Source organism: Salvia hispanica, chromosome 5 (assembly GCF_029641045.1).
Source record: "Salvia hispanica isolate PSC_SH4W2 chromosome 5, Shi_PSC_v1, whole genome shotgun sequence".
NCBI classification, from domain to species: Eukaryota; Viridiplantae; Streptophyta; class Magnoliopsida; order Lamiales; family Lamiaceae; genus Salvia; species Salvia hispanica.
In genome coordinates this window covers 18,793,254-18,803,716 of record NC_142696.1, presented here as the reverse complement: position 1 = coordinate 18,803,716, position 10,463 = coordinate 18,793,254, and the positions used below count along the sequence as shown (strand labels likewise).

The 10,463-nt window shown below is 36.2% G+C and overlaps 1 protein-coding gene and 1 pseudogene across 1 annotated transcript; both read right to left on the bottom strand.

Moving 5' to 3' along the window:
- Nucleotides 1-723: 723 nt before the first annotated feature.
- Nucleotides 724-7,061, bottom strand: LOC148926399 (uncharacterized; annotated as a pseudogene).
- A 25-nt stretch (nt 7,062-7,086) lies between these two features.
- LOC125188504 (CBL-interacting serine/threonine-protein kinase 25-like) lies at nt 7,087-8,881 on the bottom strand. Its single transcript, XM_048085373.2, has one exon. The coding sequence runs from the start codon at nt 8,579-8,581 to the stop codon at nt 7,289-7,291; it is 1,293 nt and encodes a 430-aa protein (XP_047941330.1). The 5' UTR covers nt 8,582-8,881; the 3' UTR covers nt 7,087-7,288.
- Between the last annotated feature and the right edge of the window lie 1,582 nt (nt 8,882-10,463).

Sequence of the window (10,463 nt, the reverse complement as noted above, 5' to 3'; positions counted from 1 at the left end):
TTTTCCATCATGATTAATATTATTTTTCTGTATTTCTTCAATTCAGCTGAATATTATATTAAAGGGTTATTAGCCTGTAAATACATGAACTTTCACTTTTTTCTGCTTTTTCCCCCGAACTTTATTTTTTGAATATAAATGCATGAACTTTGGACTTTTTTTATTTTTCCCCAAATTAAAGCTGAGGTGTTCATCGGAAGTGCCAACATGGCAGAATCGCCGGTAATCAAAACGACGTCGTTTGTTATGAAATGAGGTAATTTGCTTGTAAATACACAAACATTTGAGATATTCTATTTTTTCCCCTGAACTTTTGAAACGTTTTGATATTTCCCCAAATCAAATGAAACTTTCTGGCATTTCCCCAAGCTGCTTAAGTTCAGAAGCTGTTGGCACTTCTCAAACTGATTGTTCAACTCACTAATCTTCACAGTAAACACGCATAAACAATACCCAAAATCAGTAAGATGCTAGTACATTTCTATCCATTCTATAAACAGTATTCAATTAAATATTCCTAACACAACCAAAACACTACAATAATTTGACTAAGTTAGATCTGAAAACTAAAATTCAATTAATCATTTTTCCATTCAAATTAATTTCTCCATCATTCCACGACACTTAAAAAGTTCATCATTCATCCAAATTCAACAATTTCACAAAACAAATATCACCAAAAATTAACAAAAAGGACTGCAGTTTTTTTCTAAAAAGTTGTAATCAAGCATTGTTCCCATGTGTTGGTGCTTTCCCATGTGTTTGTGCGTTCTGACTCCCTTGTGTTGAACGAACTTTAACGACATTGCTTTGAATCCTAGAACTTGATGTGCTTAGAATCTCTTTGTTCACATGCGTTACCTTGTTGTGAGAAGACATCTGCATCATATACATATGTCAGAATATCACATAAATTTTTCAAAAATGAGCTTTAACAAAACAACTTAAGTTTAATCAATATACCCTCATATAAATGTTTCCACTCTCCTCAAAACCAATCACTCCAACTCCTTTCCTAGCTAATGCCCTTTCCTTCACTTGACGAGCATTTGCAGAGATCGATACTTGTGGATGCTCTTTTCGTGTTCCTTGAGTCAAGCCTGCCAAGCTATCTTGTTGTGGAATTTTCTTTGCAGGTCTTCCCCTTTTAGCCTAGTGAATCATATAGAAATGTAGCAATTAATATAGTTATATAAACATACTACATGAAACCTCACTACCTTTTCCTTAGGCATTTTTTCAACTTGATCGTTCTTGCACCCCCTGTTGTTTTCCTTCACTTGACGAGCATTTGCAGAGATCAACACTTGTGGATGCTCTTTTCGTGTTCCTCGAGTCAAGCCTGTCAAGCTATCTTGTGGTGGAATTTTCTTTGCAGGCCTTCCCCTTTTACCCTAGTGAATCATATAGAAATGTAGCAATTAATATAGTTATATAAAGATACTATAGGAAACTTCACTACCTTTTCCTTATGCATTTTTTCAACTGGATCGTTCTTGCATCCCCTGCTGTTGTGCCCTTGTTGGTGACACTTTTGGCAAGTCATTTGCACTCCTGTCCTCTTTTTTTTTTAGGAAATTTAGGATCTTTTTCCTCAGGTGCTCTTCTTCTCTTTTTCTTGGGTCAACCAGGCATTCTTCTTATCATTGGAGGCTTGACAGTGGTTTCTGCTACCTCGGGCCACATTCTCTGGCCCCTAATGGGTTCTAATCCTACCCTATAGCCCTCAAGATATCTACTTACTGTATAATAATCATCAACAAAGGTAGTTACATCTTCATTTTTGAACCTTATACAAGCTACAGCATGCACACACGGTATTCCTGTCAAATCCCAAGCTCTACATGTACATGTATGATCTCTAAGATTCACAACAAACTTATCATCCTCAAAGTGAACCTCAAATTTTCCACCTAACGCAGGATGTGCTTTGTGTTCTCGACTATCAAACTTTAACTTTTCAATCATTTTCACAATATTGGGGCAAATTCTTCCCTGCACACTTGACATGGTATGTAACCTCCTTACTTGTTGTGTCATGAGGGTACACCTAATTTCCTCAAACATGTGATTTATATGCTTGCCTCTAGCTTCAACAATAGATGCATTAAATGACTCAGCGATGTTACTAGTAATCACGCCGCTACATGCAGAGGTGGAAATGAATGCCTTACAAAATTTCTTTGTATCCCTGCTAATGAAGTCTTCATAAGCATCTCGACTCTCTACCTTAATTTCTTGAATGGCTGATTTGAATTTCTCTACATAGGTGCTTTTAACTGCCTTCCAATACTGTTTCTTTAGATCATGTTCCTTGTGTGCCTTCTTCCAATTCATGTACACATGGCGCGCACAATTTCTATGTTCAGCAAGCGGCGCTAAAGTATTGACTGCATTTGTAAGCCCCTGCAAATTCAAACATTTAGAATAGTTAATAAAAATGTTAGGTAATAACATAAATAAATCATAAATGTATACCTTCTGTTGATCACTGATAAATGTCCATCCCGCTCCATCTGCAATTTTAAGATCCTGAATGAGACACTTTAGAAACCATGTCCAACATTGTTCATTCTCTACCCCAACTATAGCCCAAGCAATTGGATATATTTCATTGTTTCCATCCTGTCCAACGGCGCTCACTAAAATTCCACCCAAGAAAGTCTTTAAGAAGCAGCCATCAAGTGCAATCAAAGGCCTGCAACTCATCTTGAAGCCTTTCACTAGTGAACTAAAGCCAATATACAGTCCTTTGAAAACATTCCCATTATCCAAAAGCAAATCAAATCTGCCCTCTTTATCAACTCTTCTTAGTTCAGCTATGTAACTCTTGAGTAAATGTTCTTCAATTGATCCTCTTAAGAGCTCTACAACAATGGCCTTAGCTTTGTAAAGTCTATTTTTATTGACTTCACTGGCATATCTTTGAAGGATGTCCATTGCTAAATCCTTCACGCTGAAGTTTGGTCGCAATCTAAACACATTCAAGTATTTTTTGGCAATCCATTTTGAACTTATAAGCTTGTTATTCATATCCCTAGGACAATCATGTTCACCATCATATCCCTTGATTTCAACAATATTTTTATCTCTCACAACACTAGCATAAACCCTCCAAGGACAAGGTGGATTGCATTTGGCTTCTAAGCGATCTTTTTCAACCCTCTTAAAGTGTATAAATTTCCCGGCCTCTATAGCACAAGTCGTAAGAGCCTCTTTACACTCAGACACATCCTGAAATTGCATCCCAAACCCAATATTTAAGGTGCTATGATCACATTTAGGATTATAAACAACTCTCTTTCTCCTACACTTAAAACGGCCAATATCATCATCATTGTCATCACTTTCAAATGAATGCACATCGCTGTCAGAGCTTGCATAATCGGAAATATTCTCATTATCATCATTGCCAACACAGCCATCAAGGAGTGTAGTGATATCATCATATAGCACTGTGTTCCTTTCTTTTACAACAATGTCATTCTCATCAAACAGTTCAGTATCAGTTAGCTCATTGTCACTCTCCTCTCTTTCAGATGGAAGATAATTCACATCTATATCACAACTCGACTCTTCATCGTCACCCACATTTTTTCCAATATTTTCAGCAACTACTTCCTGACTTTTCTCCTCAAATCCATCTTCCAATCTCCTCCCACCATCTATAAATATACTAATTGTTCTAATTCTGTGAGAAAGATAAGCCAACATTTGCATAACTTCCTTATCAGATTTTATAATCACATACAAATTCCGACAAGGAATTTTGTAGCACATCTTAGACCATGACATAAAGCCTAATTTTTTAACTTCTTCCTCAATGTCAAAATAGCCAAATTTATCAGGATCAAAGCCATATCTCCCAATAAAATCTCCCCCAATATAATTTTTAACACCATCTACGTCTTCAAAACCACCTCCATAATGAAAATAAATGGCAAATTCATCACTGCAAATAAGAGAGTGGAGAAAAATTGCATCATACTTAGTAAACACTTGCCATTTAACATAAATCAGGCGTGTGTTTGTGTCCTCCCCCCAAAAAAAAAGGAAAATCACTAAACCCTACCAAAAATATAGTTTAATACTCCAAGACTAATCACATAACTTACCTATGCAACTTTTCCCCAGAAGATTTGGATGACTTGGGACCACCAACAACTTTATCCACCATTTAAAAAAGAAAGGGATTGTCCAAGAGAAGAAAAATAATTTAGAGAAGTAATGGTGAAAGCGGTGGGTTGAGAAAGGTGAAAGGGTGAGAAACACGGTGGTAAAAGTGATTGAAATATGAAGGGTTTTATTATTATCCTAGTCAGATTTTATTTATTCTATTTTTTTGCCACATACATAATAAAATAATATGTATTTTCCACATCAACTTCAATTTGATCGGAATTCTTCATCGGGGGAAAAATAAAAAAAAGTTCAAAGTTCATGCATTTATATTCAAAAAACAAAGTTCGGGGGAAAAAGCAGAAAAAAGTGAAAGTTCATGTATTTACAGGCTAATATCCCTATATTAAATAACAAAAATTAATAATTTTAATCAATATTTATAGTGTTCATGAATTAATAGTTTTAATTAAAAAAAATTATTGATATTTAAAAGTCAAAATTTAAAATTTAATTTTATAAAATTAAATCTAATATTGAAATACAAAAAACAAAGTGAAGGATGACAAAATGGAAGAAGAATGATAATTTTGAAATAATATCAAAGTTAGTATATAACTGAAATAATATCAGATTTAAAATGTTAAAAGTGTAAAAAGACCAAATTGCTCAAACCCCCCAAACCCACCACCCCTCCCCCCCCCCCCCCCCCAAGGGCATTTTCGTACCAGAAAAAGCCAAAAGGACCAATTTCGAGATAAATTCTTAGTCCAGGGACTACTAACGATATTTTTAAAGCCCAAGGACTATGTGTGAGATAAACCCATAGTCCTGGGACCATTTTTTAAGTTCACTCTAAATATATATACCGTAATTGCGGTATAATACAGTATACCGCGATATATACATAATTCATACCTTTGCCGTACCTAAATCTGCCGATAAGGTATCATACCGTACCGAAAAGTGCGGTATGCCGAAAATTCGGTATTTTTTCAGAACGGTAAGTGTTGTATTTTGGTATATTTTGCCAGCCCTAGATATGAGATGATGAACAATTTGTAGTATAATTAAAAAAAAAAAAAAAGCATACTCTCTTTATTTTCTAAAATAGGAACTTTTAAAACAGCACGGGTTTTGAATCCACAACCCACACCTGAACCTTTTCGTGTCATCATTTCCCTCATTTTTGTGTTAGACCACAACTCCCACAAACTTGCACCCCACATGCTCCTCCTCATGCCACAAACATTAAATTGCACTATTCTATCATTTTAGTTGCAAAATTGGAAAAGATGAACATATAAATAATGAAATACTAATTTTATTCACTACATACAAAATTACAAAGAGGAAAATATTGAAATTAAAAAAACAACATTAAATATAATAATATTGTAAAAAGTTTTCTAAAATATTTTTTTTTTAAGAAATAAGCTAAAGTAAAAGGAGTTTCTATTTCTAGAAAACAACATTAAATATAATAATATTGTAAAAAGTTTTCTAAAATATTTTTTTTTTAAGAAATAAGCTAAAGTAAAAGGAGTTTCTATTTCTAGAAAACAAACGTAATATATAAGACACCATAGCATATAAACCCTTCTTAGATTGGCTACAATGTGATATGAGATTGTGAACAATTTGTATAATCAAGAAGCGTATTACTCAAGAGTCCAAGACATTATGGCATATACTTCTTATATTGGCTATGTGTGATATGAGAGTATGAACAATTTGTGTAATAAAAAAGAGTACTATTACTCAAGACACCATGGCATATACTTCTAAGATTTGATTGGTTTAAAATGGAGAATTGCGGCAAAGCTCTTTACTAGTAATAATAATGTTTGTTTAAAAACTTAAATATTCTAATGTAAAATCTAAAATCTAAAATCTTTACGGGATCTAGGTGTCCTATAAATACTGTGTAAAATTCGTCAACGATATTAAATTAAATTATCAATTGTAGTAGTTAGTTTGTCTTTGTCTTGTTCATCCACCTCTCTAACCCCTCCCCTCCACACAAACTAACTCAAATATTTTTTTTAAAATTACAACCACAACCCTTGGCCAACTAGATCTTCAAGCAGTCAATCTGTGAACACTGGTTTTGGTCGACTTCAAAGTCATCCACATTTTCAATAGTAGTACAGTATTTTAATTTAAAGATCGATCAAATTTTGATTTAAAAACTAATAACGTTATCATATACTCCCTCTGTCACAGTTAAATTGAGTATTATCTCTCATGCTTTTTCCCCTCTTTTATTTTATTTTATTTATCATTTAACTCATTCAAATATAATTTCTTAATCTTATTGTCCAAAAAAAGTGACTCAACTTAGTTGGCACCGAAAGAGTACTATAGTTTGGTGTGAATGTTGATTAAACTATGACTTGTTTCATGATTTTTTTAATACTCACTTCGCCCCATTATAAACAATTTGTTTTCCTTTTATGATGTCTCATTAAAGTGAATCAATTTCTTTTTGGGAACACTATAGTTACTCTCGGTTACTTTATTTTATCTTTAGTCATCTATTTTATTCCGTCCACTTTAACTCTCTACACATCATCTTTTTAAATCTCATTATAAAAAAAAAACCATCTCAACTTTATTCCATCTGCTACTTTATTCTCTCTATTACTTTATTTTTTCCATTTTAAGTGAGAAAGTAAGTACTCTATTGTAGACTAAAATTGTACTTGCTACTAACCACGGATTGCAATTGGGAATGGGAGCAAAATCGAATGCCCTCAAGTCTCAATCAATTCACAACATCAAAATCATCGTTTCATTGTTGAGAACATGGAGAGTTTGTATTGCAATGGCATCATGTGGCAACAAAGAAGATGAATGAATAGATGAGGATGAGACCACAAAACGATGTCGACGACAGGACCTACCAAAACAAGCCCAACATACAACACAGCCACTGCCATTCCTAGATATGATAATTAAAAACTCTTAAATTCGAAGGTCCAAAATCTTTCCATCCAAAAATATACACACACAACACACAACACACAACCCACAACACATAGTAACTCAAGCCTAAATTAAGTATTTTAAAAAGGAGTATGTACAAATTTGTTGAGACCATAAAACATTGCATGGACTTAAGTAGCGCAAATTTACACAAAATTGGGTGAGAAGGGAAATGACGAAACTAACCCTGGCAAGCACACGTCTCCCCTTGCCACGTCCACACTATGTCTTTCAAAGCCGGCCTCACTTCCTCCTCGCAGAACTTCCGGTACTCCAACGTGTCTCCGGCCGACTTCGAGAACTCCACCACCGCCACCTCCGGCGCCACCTCGAATATCTCTGCCGTCACCGACAATCGCCCCTTCCTCCCCTCCGCCGCGCCCACCATTCGCACCTTGTAGTCCTTGCTCAACACCACCCCGAAATTCAGCTTCTGAGCCAGCCACTCCAGCTTCGCCACCACCGCCGCCGCCGAGCACCGCGACGTGAACAGCGATCCTGATCTCCTCCCGCTCTCGAACAGATTCGACAGATCGAACCCCGACGACATCGACGATATGAACTCGAACGCATTGTAGAACGGCGGCGACGATTTCGATCGCTTCAGCTCCATCTCCTCGATCGGCTCCTGATCCGATTCCTTCACCGAGAACGCCACCGGCCGCGTGAATCCTTTGCAGAACCACGGAACTCTCATGATTGCCGCGATCGTGATCCGCTTCTCCGGATTCACCACCAGCAAACGCGAGATCAGCCGCTTCGCCTCGTGCGAGATCCACGGCGGAATCGAGAACTCCGCCTTGAAAATCTTCGTGTACATCTTCATCACGTTTTCGTCCTGGAACGGCAGGAATCCGGCGAGGAGCACGTAGAGGATGACGCCGCACGACCAGATATCCGCCTTCGCGCCGTCGTATCCCTTCTTCCGCAGCACCTCCGGCGCCACGTAGGCCGGGGTGCCGCACTGCGTGTGGAGGAGGCCGTCGTTGCGGTGGTGCTCCGGCAGGGCGGAGAGGCCGAAGTCGGAGACCTTGAGGTTACCGTCCTCGTCGAGGAGGAGATTCTCCGGCTTGAGGTCGCGGTGAGAGACGCCGCGGCTGTGGCAGAAATCAACAGCGCTGACGAGCTGCTGGAAATACTTCCTGGCAACATCCTCCTTCAGCTTCCCCCTGGCGACCTTCGCGAACAGCTCGCCGCCTTGAACGTATTCCATCACGAAGAAGATCTTCTGCTTTGTGGCCATCACCTCCTTGATCTCTACCACGTTCGGGTGGCGGACCAGCCTCATCACCGAGATCTCGCGCGTGATCTGCTCCATTAGCCCTTCCTTCTGCACCTGATCCTTACTGATCACTTTGATAGCAACGCTCTCCGACGTCTTGAGGTCGCGGCCGTGGTACACCTTCGCAAACGTGCCCTTGCCGAGGAGGCGCCCCATTTCGTATTTCCCGAACACGATGTTCCGGTCTTCCATGGATTGAATTCGAGGATTTCTTAATTAGGTCAAGGAATTGGGGATTGATTTGGATGGGGAATTAGGCAGTCAATTTGAAGGTAAGAAAAGAGAACAAGGAGTTAAGAAATTAGCCATACGTCTGATTCGATGATGACTGATAAGAGTTGGAGAGTGTGTTTTGCACGCTATGTGGTGGTGCAGCTGTTGCTGCGGCGGCGGATGGCGGATTGAAGATTGTGTATTTTGATTTTGCTCTCTTGCGAGAGAGAGGAGGAGCTGATTTGCTCTGCTACATGATATAGTGGTATTGGGCAATGGTATTGGGCCATCTGCATCACTATTTCATTTATTTTTGTTTGTATTTTTCTACTACCAATTAATCTAAAAGGCTCCCATTTTTTTACTAAAAATTAAGGTGTTAGTTAGCAAAATTTATAAATAATTTATTACGGATATGTTTTTTCACCATTTAAAACCAATATATTTATCAACCAACATGGGCTAATATTCCAAAATTTTAGTAAGTATTTCATTTTACAGGAACATATTTGCTTAATTTTTCATAATTAGTGTTGTGATTGGTCAAACTTGATGGGTTAAGATATGTTTTAAAAATAGTGATGATTTGAGATAATTTTCATTAAATTTGGCCTTCATAGTTTCCTCATTTTTGTAATCGCTTATGCTATTATGTGAATCCTATGAGGTGGGTGGTGACGTTTTTGCAAAATAATTCTAATTTAAAAATATTTCCATAATCTCTGATTTTGGTGCATTATTCAAACCACCGAATATCTAATAGTGAAATTGAGAAAAAAATTAGATAATAAAAGCCCTCTAATAATTTAGAATTTTGGAATCATGTAAATATTGTAATCGCAAGCCCAAATTCAAGAGACAAAATAGGAGAGATTAGTATACAATAAAACAATAGGATGAATATAATAAAATGTAACAAATTCCAAAACTGAGAATTAAAAATATGAATATACTATACCAAAATAGAAACTACAATAATGGTAGTATAAAAGAAATAAAAAGATGTTGTGGTGGAGTTTGGTGATTGGGGCACTTGGTTTTGTTTGATACAGAGAATGAGGCGCCCATAGAGAGAGAGTAATAACTGCAACAAAATATTAAAGAAATACGCTTTGAAATTAATCATGAAAGTGTGAACATTGTAAATTGAGGCTTTAAATGTAACGGATCTTTAAATATTGCCTTCATTTTTCATAATTTTTTAAATGACAAAAAAACAAATATGCACTTATTTTCACGACTAGCTAGAAGTGGTATATGAGCTGTAATGAATAACACCAAGCATTTCAATTTAATACAATTGTTAATTTTATAGTATTAAGAAGATATTTATCTTGCATCATAGTGGCCCAATATCAATATACTATTAAGTCACTTCATAATGGCATTGTTTAATTTAGCGTTTTGGCAGTGTATTCTCTAATGTTATTAAGAATAGCCGAACATCTGCTACATATAATATGGTGGGTTGTTACAATAATAATTATTATTATTATGATATTGTAAACTTCAATTTTTGACGAATTGTCATCCAGGCTTAGTATCCAGGCTTATCTGCTAATTAATTGTCATCCAATAATTGAGATTTTTGCATTTTAAATGGTATGAAACATATTTTTAATGCTTAACCATGACAAACAAAATATGCATATAATTAAACGCAAAAACTCACAAACTAAAAATATAATGTTTGGAATTGGCCAGTTTCTATTTTAAAAAAATTTCAAAGTGCAGTGAATCAGTGATGCTGAAATGTTTAATGTTAAACACACAAAAATGCATAAGTAAATTTTAAAAAAAATAATATTTCAATAACCGACCTCTTCTTAATTTAATGGAATTTCACCATACAATATATTTA

Bases quoted from the DNA above. Each gene is read 5' to 3' on its own strand.
- LOC125188504 (XM_048085373.2), bottom strand. From the start codon at position 8,581: ATGGAAGACCGGAACATCGTGTTCGGGAAATACGAAATGGGGCGCCTC.